The sequence below is a fragment of the Hoplias malabaricus genome, chromosome 2, assembly GCF_029633855.1.
Source record: "Hoplias malabaricus isolate fHopMal1 chromosome 2, fHopMal1.hap1, whole genome shotgun sequence".
Taxonomy (NCBI): domain Eukaryota; kingdom Metazoa; phylum Chordata; class Actinopteri; order Characiformes; family Erythrinidae; genus Hoplias; species Hoplias malabaricus.
The window spans coordinates 67,576,064-67,595,289 of record NC_089801.1 but is presented as its reverse complement, the minus strand read 5'-3'; the positions used below and the strand labels follow the sequence as shown (position 1 = coordinate 67,595,289).

Sequence of the window (19,226 nt, the reverse complement as noted above, 5' to 3'; positions counted from 1 at the left end):
TTCTGTGGATAGTAAACATTTTGACTCTTTCGCTCTATTCATCTGCAAATAAACAGGCTATTGGTGTGAATCATTTCTAGAAATGATTTTATTTTGCATTCTTTCACGTTTTACCTCTGAAATATTTGCATAGACTATAATGCTTGGCCAAAAGGTGCCACATCATTTATTTTTACCAAAAATTATACACTTAATAAATATACATTACAGTTCATAAGGTCTTATAACATTTATTAAACATAGAATTTCTCCGGGTAGCAGCTGATATTTATTTGGAGCTGATGTCATCCAGCACAGGCTCTGAGAAGAGAAATCAATTACTGATTTAATAAAAAGTGTTACTCAATACATCTCAATAAACATTACCCCATTAAAAGAACAGAACATTGTTGTAACACAAATTCTTGCCCACCTTGGAACTTAAACTCTGGAAAGGCTGTGAGGTCTCCATTTCCATAAAATCTCTGAAGCTTATTAAGTTCCTCAGAAAAGGCTTTCTCATATTCTGGGTCGGCATCAACCAGCCCATCACAGGCCCTGAGGGACATGGCAGAGGAGCTGGCATTAAGAAAACTGGGAAATGAGGGACATGCTAAATGACGATTCAGGGTTTTAGCTTAATGTAAATATGGATGAGATGAAAAGGGCAGAGGCTTTTTATTTTAGTGCAAGGACATTTTTGTGTACATACTTGCTCTTTTTGGAGTATTCATGGATCTTATCCAGGAACAGTTTCTGTATTGGATCTAGTTTTGCTGAAAAGAAGAGGAAAAGGGGATATATCTTATCATCTCGTTTCATATTTGCAGTGGACTAGCCGTACAGGGTCAGGAAATATTAGAAAAATATCAGAACTCACATCTCAAAATCACACTCAACCCCAGATGGAGAATGGGCTACTGTTCCTGCTTTTACTGAGTTTAGACAAGCATTTTATTTATCAAGAGGGCTTTGATGGTACAAAAATAAGACGGGTAAGAAAGGCAGGAACAGCTGATCATATTAAACTAGTCATTATTTATTACAAAACCCAAAAATATGTAAGAGAGTTTTCAGAAGGGAATCTAAAATACAATTAAATCAAACATAAAAGCAAACCTTGATTAAATAACGTGCCTAGCAGATTATATCTAGAAGACCTAGGTGGAATTATGCAACCAAGAATCTAGAGGAAAAACTTCATTAAAATGACAATGTGAAAATCATGTTTTTTTACTGTAGCCATACAGAATATAAACAGTATGATACAGAATATATACAGTAGCCAAAAGGAATACAATGGAATATACAGGGTGGGTCGTTTATATGGATACACCTTAATAAAATGGGAAAGGTTGGTGATATTAACTTCCTGTTTGTGGCACATTAGTATATGGGAGGGGGGAAACTTTTCAAGATGGGTGGTGACCATGGTGGCCATTTTGAAGTTGGATACTGGAAGCCTGTGCTAGCATTTCTCCTGCGGTGTTGCTATCAGTGTATGAAGAGTGGGAGAAGAGAGTTGCATTGACAATCCAACACAATGGGCAGCACTTTGAACACATTTTATATGTGGTCAGAAACTTGTAAATAACTCATGAAAGAATAAAGTTATGTTAAAACCAAACACACCATTGTTTTTCTTGTGACATTCCCAATAAGTTTGATGTGTCACATGACCCTCTTCATATTGAAAAAACAAAAGTTGGACCCAAAATGGCCGACTTCAAAATGGCCACCATGGTCACCACCCATCTTGAAAAGTTTCCCCCCTCCCATATACTAATATATAACACACACAGGAAGTTAATATCACCAACCATTCCCATTTTATTAAGGTGTATCCATTTAAATGGCCCACCTTGTATATGTAGGGTGAAAATGTTACAAAGAGTTACAAAACAAGAAAAAAAGGCTTTTCACCTTTCTAACTGAGATAACTAGTCAGAATTTATAAACGTATTTTATTGTGTTTACAATTTTCAGGCTATTTGCAGAGTATGTTGTCACATTAGCTACACTATTAGCATAGGCACGGTACTGATCTTAAGTCTTGAAGGGAAGCAGACTGTTTCTAGAATTGCAAGGTTTATTTGACTCACACCACACCAGTATTTGCTAGGGGGCAAACTGCACATAAGAGAAAGTAAAAATTACCCTCTAAAGACTTGACCCCCTCCTCTCCCTCAGTCCTTAGTTCCTCTTCATCACATTCACCATTTTCTGGATCATGGCTCTGGGCCACTGAAGCTTCGAAAGCAGTCTCTGGTGTGAGATCCCGAACCCTTTCTGTCATAGGAGCCCTCCCTTCAGTTTTACCTGCAGAATACCCAAGGATTTCAGTGGTTGTCTTCCTATTTGTTTCATCTGTAACTTTTGAAATGCACTCTGAGGACAATATCCTTTCCTCTTCTTGACTGGCAGCGTCTTCAAACGGACCCACTGGGGAAACTCCAAGTTGTTCTTTTGCCCGTTCAGGTACAGAATGAGATACTTCTGGAGTCATTTCATCAGCAACTGAGCTGTGTTTAGAAAGGACCTTTGAGGGAGACACAGTGTGGGCAGGATCAGCAAGAGACCTAACATCTTGCGTCTGTGTTACAGTTAAATCTGTTCCTGAGCGAGCTACTTCAGAAGTAGTCAGAGGTTTGGATGTCGCATCTTCCAGGTGGCAAAAGGCTTTACTGACATCAGGAGCTGGAGTGCCTTTGGTCGAAGTATGTTCTGTAGGTGTACGTTCTGTAAGAAAAACCTCAGCAGAGCCATCAACAGCACTGACAATTTCAGAAGTCACTGTACTTGCAGTTGAAAGAACTGCAACAGAGGGCTCGGCAGATGCGATCTCAATATCAGGGACGTCACTGATTGGAGAAACGTCCTCAGAGTAGGTTACATCTATGGGGAGAGTATCAGAAAGAGTCTCCGGTGTCGCTATAGGGGCATTATTGGAGACCGTTTTTGGGGGACTTATTGGCATTTCTGTTGTGGAAGCATCTAACGATCTGCCAGAATGTGGAAACATATCCAACGACACAGAAGCTTCAGGAGGGATTCCCTTGGCGGCTGTATTTTCTGGTGCTTTATCTTGTTCTACAGATTTGGTAGCATCATATATAACAGAATGGCTAGAAATGGCTCTGGGCTTTATAACATCTGAAGGCTTTGGCGTTAGATCTACCAAAGCTTCACTTTTTGCAGCAACAGCAGTCATTTGTTCAGTTTCTGAAGAACTTGGAGCAGCTGGAGCATCTGAGGTAGAAGCCCCAGAATCAGTCCAAGCAGGAGACAGTTCTAATGCAGTAGGCTTGGATGAATGTGTGGCAGCTTTCAAGGCAGCTTCTGCAATTACTGATTGCTTATTCACTTTAGCCTCACTGGCTCTTTGCAGTAATAGTTTGCCAACGTCAATTATTGTTTTGGGCTTTGCTTTCTCTAGAATAAAGAGAGCAGATAAAGGATATTGAAGCACTTATATGCATCTATCATATGAGACTTCCAACCAGCAGTTAAGCCTTGCACAGTTGATTTAAAAGAAATGGTGTTCTGAAGAAATACAGTTGTATGCATCATGCTGTATACCACAAGAGGCAGAGACAGTACTGTTTGGGGATCCTTGGGCCTATAATGAGTGGTAGTGAGTGGTCTACTCTATTGGTGTTTCATTGGTCATATTGTTAGGGCAGGCATACAAACATATTAGCGTTAAAAAATAAACATCCGGCTAAAATAGGTCAGTTAACGATAATGCATTTAAAAATATAAATATGCAAATGAAAAAACAGACTGGGCAACAGTGATACGCAGGCCACGCATAAGCACTCCTCATTCAATATCCACCTAATAAACATTAATTATATATAGCTTAAAGGCTAATAAGTGATGAACAGTCGGAGCCTAGGGGAAAAGATGATGTATGCAGTGTACTGAATTATGGAAAACAAATTTTTGTATTATGTTTGTCAACTTTATAAATCAATAAATATTTTTCATGTATTAACAGGGCTATGTTTGCATGTTGGAATACTTTCTAGAACAACTTAATGAACAGTCACAGTAACTTACTTATACTCGTATATCTGACTGGCTTCTTGGAATTACCAGCTTTGGTGCTGAAGTTCGCTACAGCTGGCGTTCCTCTTATGATGCCAAATGAGCTTTCCAGACGAAGGCGCTGATAAAACAAGAGACAACAGTCAAAAAACATTGAGATCTTCTGTTTTAGAAAATGTTCTCTTGTTAAAGTGTAGAGGAGAATCATCTGCTACATTCAAAACAGGCATGAGGCCCTTTTAGGCGAGTTCATTTATAAAGCACTTTTTTAATACACAATGGCAATTCATTATACAAAATGTAAAAGCAATTAAAAATCAAAAATGAAAACAAATAAAATAAAATAAAAGAAAATACATGAGTAAATATTAAAAGGACATACAGTAAATTAGAATAGAAAATAGAAACTGAGCTGTAAACCTGCTCAAATAATGTCTTTTGTCTCAAGCTAATTTTAGGAGCTGGTGTGTTCTCCCTGTGTCTGCGTGGGTTTCCTCTGGGTGACTGTCTGTGAGGAGCGTGGTGTGTTCTCTCTGTGTCTGCGTGGGTTTCCTCTGGGTGACTGTCTGTGAGGAGTGTGGTGTGTTCTCCCTGTGTCTGCGTGGGTTTCCTCTGGGTGACCGTCTGTGAGGAGTGTGGTGTATTCTCCCTGTGTCTGTGTGGGTTTCCTCCAGGTGCTCTGGTTTCTTCCCACAGTCCAAAAACAGATGTTGGTAGGTGGATTGGTGACTCAAAATGTGTCCGTAAGTGTGAGTGAATGTGTGATTGTGTGTATTGCCCTGTGAAGGACTGGCGCCCCCTCCAGGGTGTGTTCCCGCCTTGCGCCCAATGATTCCAGGTAGGCTCTGGACCCACCGTGACCCTGAACTGGATAAGCGCTTACAGATAATGAATGAATTAATATGTTTGGGATCATTTTATTCATTCATTTTCTAAAAACGCATCATCCACTTTAGAGCCGTAGTAGGTCCAGACCCAATCCAGAATCATTAAGCGCAATGTAATCCTGTCCATCATAGCCCATACACCCAGTCACTCACACACACAAAATATATCGTTGCTGTCCAGTAACCGTAACTTTACAGGAGAAGAAAATTACTTCTGAACTTACAATGGAAGTCAAAGATTTCTTTCCAAGTATTTAGAGCATTTCTATAGGTCCATTCATAATAAACATTTTCACACGTGTGTAGGACAGCTGCTGTGTTCAAATGATGTAATAAAATAAAATAAAATTCTTCTTTGAAAACCTGAGAGCAAATCTCCAAAAATGACTGCAGCTGTAATAAAGGCAGTGGACCAACTACAGCAGTTGCTAAAGATTTTCAGTTGTATTTAGTTGTTGTATCTTCTTTGTTGAATGTATTTATTCAGATTTTTTTTTCCTGATTCTGAAAAACAAATGTACTTAATTGGAAGTCTTTGACATTTTTTAAGGTCTGAATGGGAAAAGTGATTCAATTTTTAGCAACGAATGACCAATGATTCTGGACATATTGCACCACTCCAAAAGAATCAGCTACTTTTCTTAAATAAAGGGGCTGCTGGGGTTTAGCAATGCAAATGTTTTCTGAAAAGAGTTGAACTTCATGAACTCTCTCTCAGTCAGCCTGGGTTGCCGTGGGAACTGCATCACTGGTCAAAATACTCTCCACTATTTCATGTCACCAAAGGAGCTGTTTTTACTTTTATTTATTAACATCACTTGTGATTACTTTTATGCTTTATGTTACTTGATTTAAGAGAAGTTCCTGAGAGGATAGATCTGCCTGGTGAAGCTTCTTGAAACTGTGATGAACACAAAAGCTTACAGTACTCCATTAGCTTTTTTTCAGTAACTACATTAGCACACTGCTCCAACTTGCCAGAATTGCATGGGAAAGATAACAAACTAAAGTGAAAAGACAGTCTCGGATTCAAAACAAAGGCACCACTGTGAGAAAATGATATACGTTTATTTCAACCTAAAATGACCAATTTTATACTTGCACAACATTGAAAGGCCTTGCATAAGTATAGACCAAGCAAAAGTATAGTCCAGCTAGATAGGTCACATTTAAAGAAAAATGTTAATTAATGTATGCAGTTATATTTTCCCTACACCCCTAAGACCATAACAGGTTCCAATCCAATCCAACAGAATTAAAGACACAGCTATGTAAGTTATACTAGCTTACGCCACTATTGCAGCATCACTGCAGCTTTCACTGATATATTCACTCCCAGCTGCTAAGATACAATCTTATCCAAATCTTTGAATGAGCCTGGTCAAATCGCTGGATTTCATTTAAAGGAAGCAAGTTAAATATAGCTATTTTCTACACATTCTGATGTTTTTGCTGAGTTTACTAGGGGTGACCAAATGTCTGTAACCAAATATATATGAGATGTAATGTGTTCAAAAGGGCCAAGTAAGAACAAGCAAACAAGCAATGTCTCTTCATATTTCCTTTTCTGTTCTAGCTGGATGTTTTAAAGCCAACATCAAAAAGATTTCTGCTCCGTTTTTCTGTCTTGCATCACCTTTGTGCAAGGCCAGAAAACCATGAATCATGTGTCTCTGAACTCTGCTGGGTGCCCTGTGTTTTATCAGCATCTTAAAAAGGCACCCCACTGCCTTGTTCTCTGTATTTTCACTTACAAATTCCACAAAAGCTTGTTGTAATTTGACCTGGGGTGCGCACAATTTTGCATGAGTTCAAAGGACTTTACTACATTAAAATTATCCTTTTTAAAAATATGTTTTAGCAGTTTCAGGTTAACGATCTTGAACTCTGAGGGTGCTTCATCCCCCATGGACCACTGGATCCGACGTTGCTGACAACACAGAAGAGCTTGTTTGGAGGGCAATTTGCAATAAGCTCCTAGAGAGTGTTAAAATGACATTAACGTTTTAAATACCGTGTCACCAAATCTACTTAAAGTTCCATTACACACCTTAAAACAAAGCTCTCTTCATTACAATTACATACGTTTTTTCCCCAAGAAAAGAAAAATTCCCAGTGCCTTAAAAGTCACGGAGGTTTATCCTTTGCCTATACTGCAGCTTATGAATATTTATTTAGTCCCCGCCTCTATCTCCACTCACGACTCAACCACTCTGTTTCAGCTCGAAAGCCCGCCCTGAAAGTGGTTGTTGCCTTAGATTTATGATGTCAGAAAACCTAACTGTCTGTATTTGCCCATTTGGGACACTTCAGTTTCAATGTGAAAATGCTCAGCATGGCATTCACCACTTATTTCACTCATGATAGGTCACCTAGCATAAACACTACAAAGACACCAAAATAAGGTAAAATCTTGATTTTCACTGGTGTTGGGTTTTTAAAAAAAACTATCAGAGACCGTTTTATTTCCAAAAGGGCTTTAGCTTTACGTCGTATTTAACTCATTTTAAAGAATAACAGGCAGATGTAAAGGTACCTGTTCACTCAGGCGCCCAAATCTGAGGAACCGTGCAGCCATCACCACAGGTTTCCACCAACTTGAAGTGAGAAAGAACACAGACCCGCTGTAACTTAGAGCTTTTCAGCTTCCCAGTACGCCTTTTAAAGGTTTAAGCACTGAGTAAACTCAGTGTAAAAGTTAAAAGCACAGACAGTTATAGAGGTAGTGATGTTTGCCCTGTCTTTCTGTCCTTCTTTCTCTTCGTGGTGGTCTGTTTTTCTGGCGACGAGTAGAGCTCTCCTTTACTCCTCGACCCTGACAGGGACTGGACACGTTAAAGTTGAAGTTAAAGATGGGATTAGGGAGGATTCTGATTTAGCGACACGTCGCAAAGCCCCAAACAGATCAAACTGCTGGTTTATTCCGCACACTACACGCAGTAAGTGGTTGTGTAACGACTGGAAGAAGCTCCTAACACGCCTCCTGACCATGAGCCTGAAAAACATAGCCCCACACAACAGGGGGCTTCTCCTGTGGACTGAAACAGAGATAAGGCCGTCAGCCTGCCATTATCTCCTCTGAGAAACGGAAACCAAGCTGTGTATTTTAGACCAGCTAATCGTATAAAACCTTATCCACTCAACACTTGGGAGTAAAATTGTCCTGCAGGGGGCTCCTTTTAACAGTAATGGGGGACTCCACCAAAATCTCTACAGTTCAGTCTTGATATGTAAACAAGTTCATCCAGGACAGTTTGATTCAAATTGCTTTAATTCAGGAAAGTTAAAATACACCTATGGCGTCAAAATAGGTTCTAAAAAATAGAATCCATAACCAATAAATGTCATTTTATTATTTAGAAAACTGTCATAGATATTCAGAGTTATAAAAACAGGGTTGTAAACAGAATATTTATGTATATAATCGTCTATTTTGAGATTCATATTCTGGAAGAATCCGTTTTCCACCTTTTATCAGTTGCGCTTCTCTCAGTCTCTGAGAGACTTCGCTTCTAGAAGTTTCTCGCTTTTGACGGGGGTCGCGATCTAGACAGTCATTGGCTGCTGAGGTTAAGCCCCGCCCACCCAGCCGATTCTGCCGTTTTCTGTGTGAAAATACTGGGAACAAAGTCTATAGCCTTTTGCAAAATTATGGTCTGATGTGCACTTGTGAGAAGGCTTTAATATTGGGCTCTCAAAAAGACCCGTCTTGGGGACTGTGAAAGATATGGGACACACTATAGCCTTGTGCAGAGAAAGGGTGGTAGGCTAGGAGAGCAAGTAGTGGGACTGGTGTAAACTTCCCAAAATACACAACTGGAGCTGTACGTCTACTGTAATTTTGTGTTAGTAATATTGACGTACAATAGCAGTAAATTAGAGTTTTATTTGGACAGTACTTTGCTAATCATCATCTGAAGTACAGAGTAATTTATTTTGCTTTGAATGAATTAAACAACTTCATTGATTAAAAATAAAACAGTGAGACATCTGAGACAGAGGTGATTGCTCTAAGACTGCAAGGGAAGCTCAGCTTCCCCTAAAATGTCAAAAAATAAGTGATCAAATATATTCTGGTGTGTGTACATGTCATTGAATAAATATGCACTACAACGCGCTCAACTTTTGTTCAGAATCAGCTTCTTATCACTGGTAAAGATGCGGCTTTCCTCTCAATCAGCTTCACAGTGCTTTAAACAGTGAGGACGCTGAGCGTCCACAGAGTTCAATTGCGAAGCAGCGAAACGAGACGAGTGATTGGATAAATGCTGGGCTTTGTCCCGCCCATCGGACGCTCAGCGTCTCTGGGGGTCTATGGGGTAGTGGGCGGGCCTCGGCTGGCCCGGACGCTCAGCTTCTGCATGATGATTGGATGATCTGTCTGAGGCTGAATCCCTTTTTGATTGACTGCGAAATGAGCGAATCAGCGACCCTCTGGTGTAAAGATCCGTGAGAGCATTACATTTTCATTCTGTTCTAAGTTGAACCGGAGATTTCCATAATCCTTTTAGGGGCATTTTCTTTGTTAAAAACGACTAGTGACAAATCGAGCTTCTATTTCTGGTGGGTTTTTTGTAGCTGCTTGTGTTTGGAGACTGACTTCTATCACTCTTTCTGACTTCTATCGCAGTTTCTGTCCAGCGGGTGCTGCTGAGCCCCTCCACCGTCACAAAGCACTCACAGGCGGACACACTTCACATGGGCCAAGGCCGTTTAAGCAGCCTAGCTCTGCTGGCCATTGAGAGGACACTAGTCAAGTCCCTTCCCCTCCTTGAAAGACCAGCATCCGCCACTGATCTGAGACTATAGCAACGTTTTTGAGAAATTGGTGGAATTTTCCCTTAAGCTTCCTGAGCATGGATAAAAGCCTGGTCTAGGACTAAATTGCTTTACCACGGATGATTCATCACCGACAATCTTGTTCTGTCTAAGTTAAGGCATAATCTGGTCTGAGAAACTGGTACTATAAATATTTAATGGCTGGGTTTAGACGTTGCCGATAGGTTCAAAATAAAGCGTTTAGAGAGCACCTGTGCTTCTGACATTTCTGCAATAAGTGATACTAAGAGGCTGTGGAAGATGTGGATCATAACATCGCATCCCTTTCACTGAAACCAAGTCATTTAATTCCAGAAATAAACAAAAAGTATGGCCAGGTGCTGTTTTATGAAATGCTACAAGCAGAAAGCACCGTTCGACATTAACCCATTTAACAAAATACTGAAAATGAAATTTTATATTATTGGTTTCATACTTATATTGATCACCAATTTTTATTCATCATTTATTCACAATTTGGTAAAAATCTACAGCCATATAATTTAAAAGTAAACTTTTTTTAATGTTCTTTCCATGTAAGCCAAGAACAAACAGACAAACAGACCATAACATCTAATATACAGGGGTTGGACAATGAAACTGAAACACCTGGTTTTAGACCACAATAATTTATTAGCATTGTCTAGGGCCTGCTTTTGTAGCCAATACAGCGCCAATTCGTCTTGGGAATGACGTATACAAGTCCTGCACAGTGGTCAGAGGGATTTTAAGCCATTCTTCTTGCAGGATAGTGGCCAGGTCACTACGTGATGCTGGTGGAGGAAAACGTTTCCTGACTCGCTCCTCCAAAACACCCCAAAGTGGCTCAATAATATTTAGATCTGGTGACTGTGCAGGTCATGGGAGATGTTCAACTTCACTTTCATGTTCATCAAACCAATCTTTCACCAGTCTTGCTGTGTGTATTGGTGCATTGTCGTCCTGATACACAGCACCTGGCCTTCAGGACACAATGTTTGAACCACTGGATGCACATGGTCTTACTGGTGCAATGTGCAGTTAATGAAGAAACCTCCCACACTAAAATGACAGGTGGTTCAGTTTCATTGTCTAACCCCTGTATATGTCGATTGAGAGCCAACCAGCTGGACATGGATCGTGCATTAAATTGCAGTGATGCAGTGATGATATTTTAGAGTCATAATGTAACAAACTGGAAACTAAACCTATAAAGGTTTATTCACATTTAAGACACAGCAGTCAGTAATTCACACAGTTTACTTGGTCCAATTGAGCTTTAATTGCAACATTTAAGACAATACACTGCTTCTACATTGATAACAATACATTGTCATCAACATAATTACTCTTCAAGTTGTAATATATTATACTTCTTTCAAAGATTTAAACACAGACACATACTGTACCGCTGACTCATTGGGACTTCTCATTAAAAAATAAGGGGGGAAGAGCCTACTGGTTTGCAATGTACAGTGAAAAAGAGGGGAGTTGGAAGGGGGACAGACAGATGCAGTTCAGGGGGGAAAAAAGAGAGAGAGAGAAAAAAAAAGAGGTAATTGTAACCTCTTTGACGTCCTCTAAACCAAAATATTTTTCACTAAGACGATCAAGAGATTACCCAGCACAAACTGAAGCACTCAAATGGTGCTAAGAAAACACACACACACACACACACACACTAAGTGGCATAATCTGCACACCCTGCAGAAGCAGATCTTCTTCATGAATCTGACATCTCACTAGCACAGCAGTGGAATAGTAATGTCTGTATTGCATCTACGTGGGGGGGGGGCACTCTCTAACACACAACACACACGCCACACACTTAAAGGAATAATTCAGCATTTCCGTCTGATCTCCATCTGCCACCTCTGTCGATCAGAACTGAGACCCCACTGCCCACACAAGGGTTAGTTACGATGGCACGGAATGATTTGCTAAAATGTGCATTTCCCCTTTTCCCACAATTACTATTATACTGCTGAACAACGATTTTCTAAGTAACTACTCATTGTACTCTGCAGCAACCCATTACCGAATGCCTTCTTCAGCATATGCAAACCAGGAAATGAGAAAGTTAATGTTTGTAGTAATCGACTGTTTGGCAGAGATGCAGCAGACAGAAATTAGGTTGAAAGGTTTTGGGGTATTCCTTTAACAATACAGTATTGTCATTTAATTCGGAAATGACTCCTCCAGCTGAATAATGCTACTATATCTCGCCCCTTCCATTCAATTCAATCCACAATGAATAATATAAAATAATAATAACAAATAGATGAAACATACAGTGAATTAGCAGTGCCATTTTGTAAAATGCTTTGGGGAAAAAATCACAGACTATTACAGTGTCATTATCCCTCTACAGCCAGACCTCTGGTGCATTTAAAAAAATTCAGCATTTATAGACATCATTTCTATGTAATACAACTTCTTGGATTTCCAAACCCCATATCACTATATTCAATTTACAGCTTTCTGTTCTTAACCAAAGAAGAAAGGACACAGTTAAACAAAAATATCAACCCTGATACATTTCACCTTTACAAATAAAGACCTCTTACAGTGTTTACCATTACTGTCTATCCACTACTCCGTCAGCAGGGTTCAGTGTCTAGAAGTAACTTGGAAATGTAAAAAAATAAAAACAATATTAAAAAAAAGGAACATATTAATATTGTATAAATAGCACTCAGTGTTAAATAGCCTTTGTTATGTATCAAATTGGAACTAATATGATGCATATGAAAAGGGCAGATGAGAAGATTTATTTAAACTTGTCTAAAGGCCTTCTACGCTAAACATACCATTCTGTACTCAATGATGACTCTGCATTAACAGTATTTTACAAGTATATGACACTGTTAGAGTAGTTACATAGGGCAATGCAAATGATTTCAAAGTAAGAAAAAAGCCCAAAAGAAATAAATCTAGGCATGCACTCATTTTTTTCTAGCGTGGAGGGAAATGGTCCCTAACCTCAAGTTCATCTAAGAGAATACTACAGGATATACATTTAATGTCTTCCACGGTGTCTTTGACAACATCAGAGTCTTGGTCACATTGTTTCTTAGCTCTTCATGTTACAGTTGGTATAAATTCCAAAATGGCCCCATCACATACATTTTCCAACATTTCCACCACAGAAATATGTTGTGAATACTGTTCTTTTGGAGTCACCCAAATCAAAGCTTAATCATCTCTTAAGAAACAAACCTCCTTACATTCAAGAACAGCACTGTGTTTGGAATAAGAAAAGAAAGAAAGAAAAAAAAAGACAAAACTGAACATTTATGGTGCTTTTCCACTGAATGGGATTGTCACGACTCAACTCGCTCTTAGCCGGTCACGATTCCTCTAGCGCAGCTCCCCTGCGAAATGGAGCTGGTGACGCTGCAAAACCCTGTTTCTAACGGGAATTGGAAAACCACAACAATGCTGGTGGTAAGTTAGGTGCTGTTTATCCACGTGTTGTCTTTGTTTTTTTGGACTAAACATGGCTCCGCCCCCAGTTCTTACAGATCCATTTTCCTAGGCTTTCACCGTAGATTGTCATTGGCCACCGACCCGAGTGTATGAATCTCTTCAAAACACCGCAGGGTAATGTTACGAGCTGCCGTTGAGAATCAGATAAAAACAAATGTGACCGCTGCTGTAACCTCAGAGATTGTACAATTGGCTAGTTTGTGCTGGAACTCTGTATTTCGTTCTGGCCAATCAGCGCTTTGCAGGGTTTACACGTCGCAATTTAGTACCTACTTGGCTTGGTCTGATCCGTAAGCATTTCCAGGGACCAGGCAACAAGATTTGGCTCGTGGAAAAGCAAAAGAGCAGAGCCAAGTTAAGCTGCGTATGTTCCATGCAGTGGAAAAGCACCATTTGTTGGTCAGAGCACAAATGTCCTTCAAACTAAGACCAGAGTGTGAGGAGAACCTGAGGAGTTTAGGTTGCCTGGGGTTTCCTAGCACTTACCCATACAGTAAACCTCTGGAGTGTGCCTCAGTCGTCTTCGCACAGCTTGTGTTTTTTTTTTTTTTGAGTGTTCACATGATTCTAAATCCATACTAGAACACTGAACTGAATTCTAGAAATTTCATTTCCTTCGGAATGCCTTCATTCTAGAACAGATTTCTGGGTTCTAGAACTAATGTGCCTTGTAAACACATGCGAACCAGCCAAAGCAGCAGTTGCTTTCAGAGTAAACCGGTTTACAGGAACTCGTTTAATAACAAACGCCATCAAAGCTGCGAGAGGGGACTGATACCATTTATAGTGTTCTGTAAGATCAGGTGTTTGAGAAAACCTTTGGAGAAGGGGAAAATGGAGTAAAATGGAGAACTCAGTAAGATCTCATTTAAAAAGTATCTTCATAGAAACTTCATATCAGAAGCATGAGGTGAATTTATGAATATAGAATGTATAAAGCAATATGTGAATTTTTATGAACAGCTTATGCCAGTAAACAAAGCATTGACTTAATGTTTTAAGTTAATGATATCGTAGTGACATAAAAGGCCTTAAACTAAAATGACAAGCTTTTGAGCTTTTTTCTCTCTACATAATGAAACATCATTATTTCTGGGTAATGGAACTTAGGAGGCTTCTTTAAGTATCAGATTAAACAATTTTGCTCTTAAATAGTAAATAACATAAGACATAAGCTGTCTCTAAAAACTCAAGCATACGTTAATCAGTGCTTATCCATGTGATATGAAGTGTACGAAGGCATACTTGAAATAAAGTGTTACCAAATATTTAGCGCCCTGTCTTTCACGAACCTTACTGAGTCAAAGAGTTCTTCTTTAAGACTAACGTCAACTTAAGACTTCAGCTACAACTCTATTAGACGCTTTAAACCATGACCTCTGTTCAAGACGGAAAAATAAGAAAAGTAATTAAACTGTTATGCATACTTTGGATCCACTCATACTTCCCATCTCTTTTTCTTTATTCCTCTCTCTCGTTTACACCAACACACACACACACACACACACACACTCACACAGAGAATGGGGCATGGTGTTGTTGAGTGATGTGGATTGTCACATTAGGCTGGTGGGCTTATACCATGGAAGAAGGGGCCGTATGGAATGTGGAGTGAAGGATGGTCAAAGGTCACGGGGTCAGGGTTCATCAAACAGCTGCAGGTCGAGTCTGACCACTATCTCTCCTGTGGGGACCTCATGCAAGAGAAGCCTTTTGGTGATCGGGCCTTTTGAACCCTGGTCCTTTTTAATGTCTGCCAGCCGAATCTCTGTCCTGCCCAGGAAATCTACACACACACACACACATATATATATATACACAAATCAACAAACACAGCAGTGCACAAATACATAACAAGATCCTGGAGCTTGAATCTGAAGTTTCAATGGCGCTGGTTTTGTAATCTTATTATCTATTATATCAATTGAATGCAAATCTACAAGAATGAGCAGATATTTCTCCGGATATATTCAGTATATTTCTCAATTTAAACTGAATCATGATGGAATAGATTTCAATATGCAATGCACGTCCTAGACAATCATAATCAAATACAATTTTATGAAATTTGTGAGAGAGACAATTGTCTTCTTTCTAGGTCAAAATCTATTAATATAATCTTAAATAGTTTTTCTTTTCCTGCAAATTAATTTGTATTTGTTTGATATTTAACAGCCTTTAAACTGTTACTGTGTGTTTCTGTCTTGCAGTGTAAGAGTGACCAGCAAAGAGTAAGGTTATTATTGCCCTTTCGTTTATACAGTCAGGTTTGACCTTTTTTTCTACATATGAATTATAAATTAAAAAGCTGTTGGCCATTCATGCTGAAGACATGTCCCGCATAATAGGTTTTTCATGGCAAATGTGAATGTATATATTCTCCTGGTAAAACCTAGAGAAAGGTAAGTGTCAACAATGAAAAGCCTGAAAATTAGCAGCAAAGCATTGCCAGTGCCGTAGAGTGGAACCAATGTGTGCACAGAGAGCAAACAGTTGTATGTGTGAGTTACTCACCATCGGGTGAGAATTGGTCCCTTTCAAACACAGTCACACACAGCACGTCCTGCTCCAAGTCTTTGATGAAGAACTGGCAGTTGGAGTTCCACTTGGGGTTCAATGTGTCCTGCATTGTTTTTGTTATGTGACACTGTGAACCCATCGTCACCTCACAATATGGGTTACTCTTACCTACGCACACACACGGGATGGTATAAAGACCTGAGAGACTGATCAGCTGTAATACTGCTTTGTGCTATTTTAGTTTAAAATATAGAAAATTAATGTTGCATAATGTTTTCACAAGCCACATTTGTATGTTTTATTTCTCCCTGCCATATGGTAAAACCAAATATACAACAGTTATACGTTAAAATGTGCATAGGGGGGTGTTCCCTGTAAAAGATGTGTACATGTTTTCATTTTCAAAATTCACAAAATTATAATTAGTTCTTACCATGGGAACGGCATGGTTTCAGCTCAATCCCTTCGACTATGTTAACCATCAATCTACCGATGCCTGTTGCTCTCTGAGACCGCACTAAACACACACACACACACACTTGAATATACTTACAGCACAATATTAAGTACATTTTACTTGTTTTGTTCATTTGGAATGAATGTGTCATTGCATTTCCAAATTCTCAATGTTTCCCTATGTCCTAATTTTCTGGTTGTTCTCAACATTCACTCACCAAGATAGGCTTTCTCCCTCTTCTTCTTCTCTGTCTCAATGAAGAGCTCAGAGGCCGCCTTGATCTTCTGCACCCATGCAGTCCTGGCAGGAACAATCCGATTTTCAAAATCAAATTTCAGGCCATTAGCAATGCATTATTGACCATAACTCTAGTGCCTGACGTTCAATAGATTTTCGTGTGATGGACGAAACTGAAACTGTAATGATAAATTACAGAAAGAGAGGAGTAAAAAGTTTTAAGTCTATGACAACTCTGCTCAGGTAATTTACAGCATCTGTGTGTTTGAGTGTGAACTTACCTCTCGTTGATGCTCTCTGCCCGTATGGTGTAGACTCTGTCTATGTGGGATATATGGAATATGGGTTCATCTCCTGAGGGATCGGTAGGGAGCTTCACGAGAACCTCGTTCAGGAAGATGGGCTAAAGAGGGCAACATAGACTTGTGAGACAGTATGAAATATACATTTATTATGCATGAAAGCAAGCAAATGTCAGTGTGTGTGCGCCACAAGCAAACCAATCTGAGCTTGTTTTTTAACATGATAGGTAACAAATGACAGAGATAATTAATTAATGCAACAGAGAAGAAGCTATTACTTCTTCTAAAACATGTTTGTTTCCAACTAGAGGCCTGTTCTTGATGTGTGTTGGCAGTTCTGACTATAAATATGATTTAGTTTATTGCCGGTGCTTTGAGGCTAACGTGGCTAACAAACACTAAACGTCTATAGTAACCTTATATTAACAGTAGCTATCTTACCGTCTTGTACATGCGGTACTGCAGGTGGGACTTGGCACTGAAGACTTTGTCAGAAGCTGAAGAGCCCAGAGGTTTGGTAACCTGGGTGAGGAGCAGGAAGTCATTGAAGAGGAAGCCGTACAGCTCTTTGTTGCTCTTGGCCTTGTAGAGCTTCCCGCTGTGCAGGAACTTGCGAGGTCCCAGGCAGTTGGTCACCGAGTTGAAGACCAATTGCTAGAATTCGGAGAAGTTCAGAAAGACACGGATATTTTCAAGAACTTACACTGGACAAATGAACCATACTCAAGTTTCGAAGTTTGAAATGGCGTAAATTCATGACTGTTAAATATAAAATCACTGCTTTCATAGACATCAAACAGCATTGTTTGAGTTTTGTCACAATACCGAACAGAGCAGTAGGGTATTTTTTAAAATGGCTGCAATTTAAAATAAAATTAATATCTAGAATGCAAAGTTGGAGCAGGTGAAAAAAGAAAAACCTCTGCATGCCTAGTTTACCGACAGCAATCTCATGTTTCAATTTAGACCTTGCTTTTAAAGTTTTGAGACAACACTGCACCATTATTTTCATGTGTTAATTTATGACATACCTCAGACAGCCCTTCACACTGCACGTGAGCTTGTATCCACTCCAGCCGATCTGAGTTCTCCTTTTCTCGCACGCCCTCGTTGACCTGTGAGCAGAGCTCTTCTGCTTTCTCCAGAGCCTGCCGCAGATGACTGTGGTCTGGATGACTTTCTGGAGTGTTCTCTAGGATCTGAGAAGGACAAGGGATAATGTCTTATTGCTAAGTTGGGCAAAAAACAAACAAACAAAACAAAAACAACACTACATAAGAATGCAGTGGTTTAAAACAATTATCCTGCTAAAATGAATTACATTGGAAGAATGGAACTAAAATGTAACTGTCCAGTGATCAGCTATTTTATATATTTATTTATTTTGTTTTGCCTTTTTGAAGCAGGTTAGAGGTTATTGAGTTTTTAAGCTAACAAGAATGCTACAGTAACCTGAAAGAAAGAAAGAATGAAAGAAATTAAGACAGATGCTTTATTGAGATATATATATATATATATATATATATATATATATATATATATATATATATATATGCCTTAGCTGTGCTAAATTAAACAGTCCGATGGCCTGAGGGACAAAAGACTTGCTGAATCAACTAAGTGAAGTGAAGTAATTTTTGATTAAAAAAAAAATTTACAACATGTTGAACCTTGAGGCAGAGAGTAGCTTATACTGAGATCTGCTCTTGTCACACCAGTCAGCCAAGGTTGGTGCAACCCACCGGTGTAAAAATGACAACATTGATTGTTAATACAGTAAATTAAGCTATGTGTGCATGTACTTACATTTTTGATGATAAGGGGGTAGCGTGTGACCCTTTGCATGGGTTTGAGCAGAAAGCTGGACAGAGGCATTCCTTTACAGCGAGGATCCATGGCTAACCTCTGTAACACACACGCAAAATGTATACTTGGCACCAACACAGAATCACCCTTAATCAACTTACATCAGTCCAATCAACAACAATCAATCCTACAGTGATCTTCGTGTTACCTTGACAAAGTCCTTGAAGTCAGGTACTTCGTCAGTCTTCTGCTGGATGAGGGTGGCACCATTGAGCTGGCAGCTGCAGAAGCGAATATAAGGCTGCATGTGTGGTAACTGTGCTGTCAGAATGTCCCCAATCATCTTCACCGGCATACGTTCCCCTGACATCTTCTTCCGCACCCGCAATGCCCTACAAGTAAGAGAAGAAGAAAGGGGTTCAGTGTGAACCTGTCTGTACATAACTCTCTGCTGTTAAATCAGACATATGAAAAGTTGTTTATACACCGGCATTTTTGGGACAGGATATCACAAGGTTCATTTTTATAACCTACTGTTATATACTGTAATATACATATATGTTAATTCTCGCCTACTTAATTTCAAACTGAATAATGCTATAGCCTGTAGCCTTCTGAGCTGCTTAAGATGGAGTCTGTGGATAAGGGCCATGAAGCAGGGCAATGAGAGGACTCCTCGTACCTTTCTTAAAATAATCAGCA

At 39.4% G+C, this 19,226-nt stretch overlaps 2 protein-coding genes across 7 annotated transcripts in view; both read right to left on the bottom strand.

The window, feature by feature from the left end:
• Positions 1 to 153: 153 nt before the first annotated feature.
• LOC136687168 (uncharacterized) lies at positions 154 to 8,030 on the bottom strand. Of its 4 annotated transcripts, XM_066661451.1 has the most exons (7): positions 7,629 to 8,030; positions 7,453 to 7,513; positions 4,042 to 4,150; positions 2,137 to 3,411; positions 692 to 755; positions 413 to 573; positions 154 to 300 (listed from the first exon to the last, which is right to left on the bottom strand). In XM_066661451.1, exons 2-7 carry the CDS (start codon positions 7,492 to 7,494, stop codon positions 269 to 271), a joined length of 1,683 nt encoding a protein of 560 aa, XP_066517548.1. In that variant the 5' UTR covers positions 7,495 to 7,513; positions 7,629 to 8,030; the 3' UTR covers positions 154 to 268. The 4 variants fall into 4 exon arrangements, with proteins under 4 accessions (XP_066517548.1, XP_066517547.1, XP_066517550.1 ...); XM_066661450.1 differs by having other exon boundaries at positions 7,453 to 8,030; XM_066661453.1 differs by having other exon boundaries at positions 413 to 558; positions 7,453 to 8,030.
• Positions 8,031 to 10,985: 2,955 nt separating this feature from the next.
• Positions 10,986 to 19,226, bottom strand: part of itsn1 (intersectin 1 (SH3 domain protein)) — a 54,418-nt gene continuing 46,177 nt past the window's right edge. For 2 of the 3 annotated variants that reach the window (XM_066661111.1, XM_066661112.1), the window contains 9 exons: positions 18,733 to 18,916; positions 18,525 to 18,623; positions 17,750 to 17,917; positions 17,160 to 17,372; positions 16,698 to 16,819; positions 16,397 to 16,479; positions 16,156 to 16,239; positions 15,717 to 15,890; positions 10,986 to 14,988 (listed from right to left, as the gene is read on the bottom strand). In XM_066661111.1, coding sequence (XP_066517208.1) covers positions 14,840 to 14,988; positions 15,717 to 15,890; positions 16,156 to 16,239; positions 16,397 to 16,479; positions 16,698 to 16,819; positions 17,160 to 17,372; positions 17,750 to 17,917; positions 18,525 to 18,623; positions 18,733 to 18,916 — 1,276 coding nt within the window. In that variant the 3' untranslated portion in view covers positions 10,986 to 14,839. The other variant, XM_066661113.1, reaches the window with a different exon arrangement.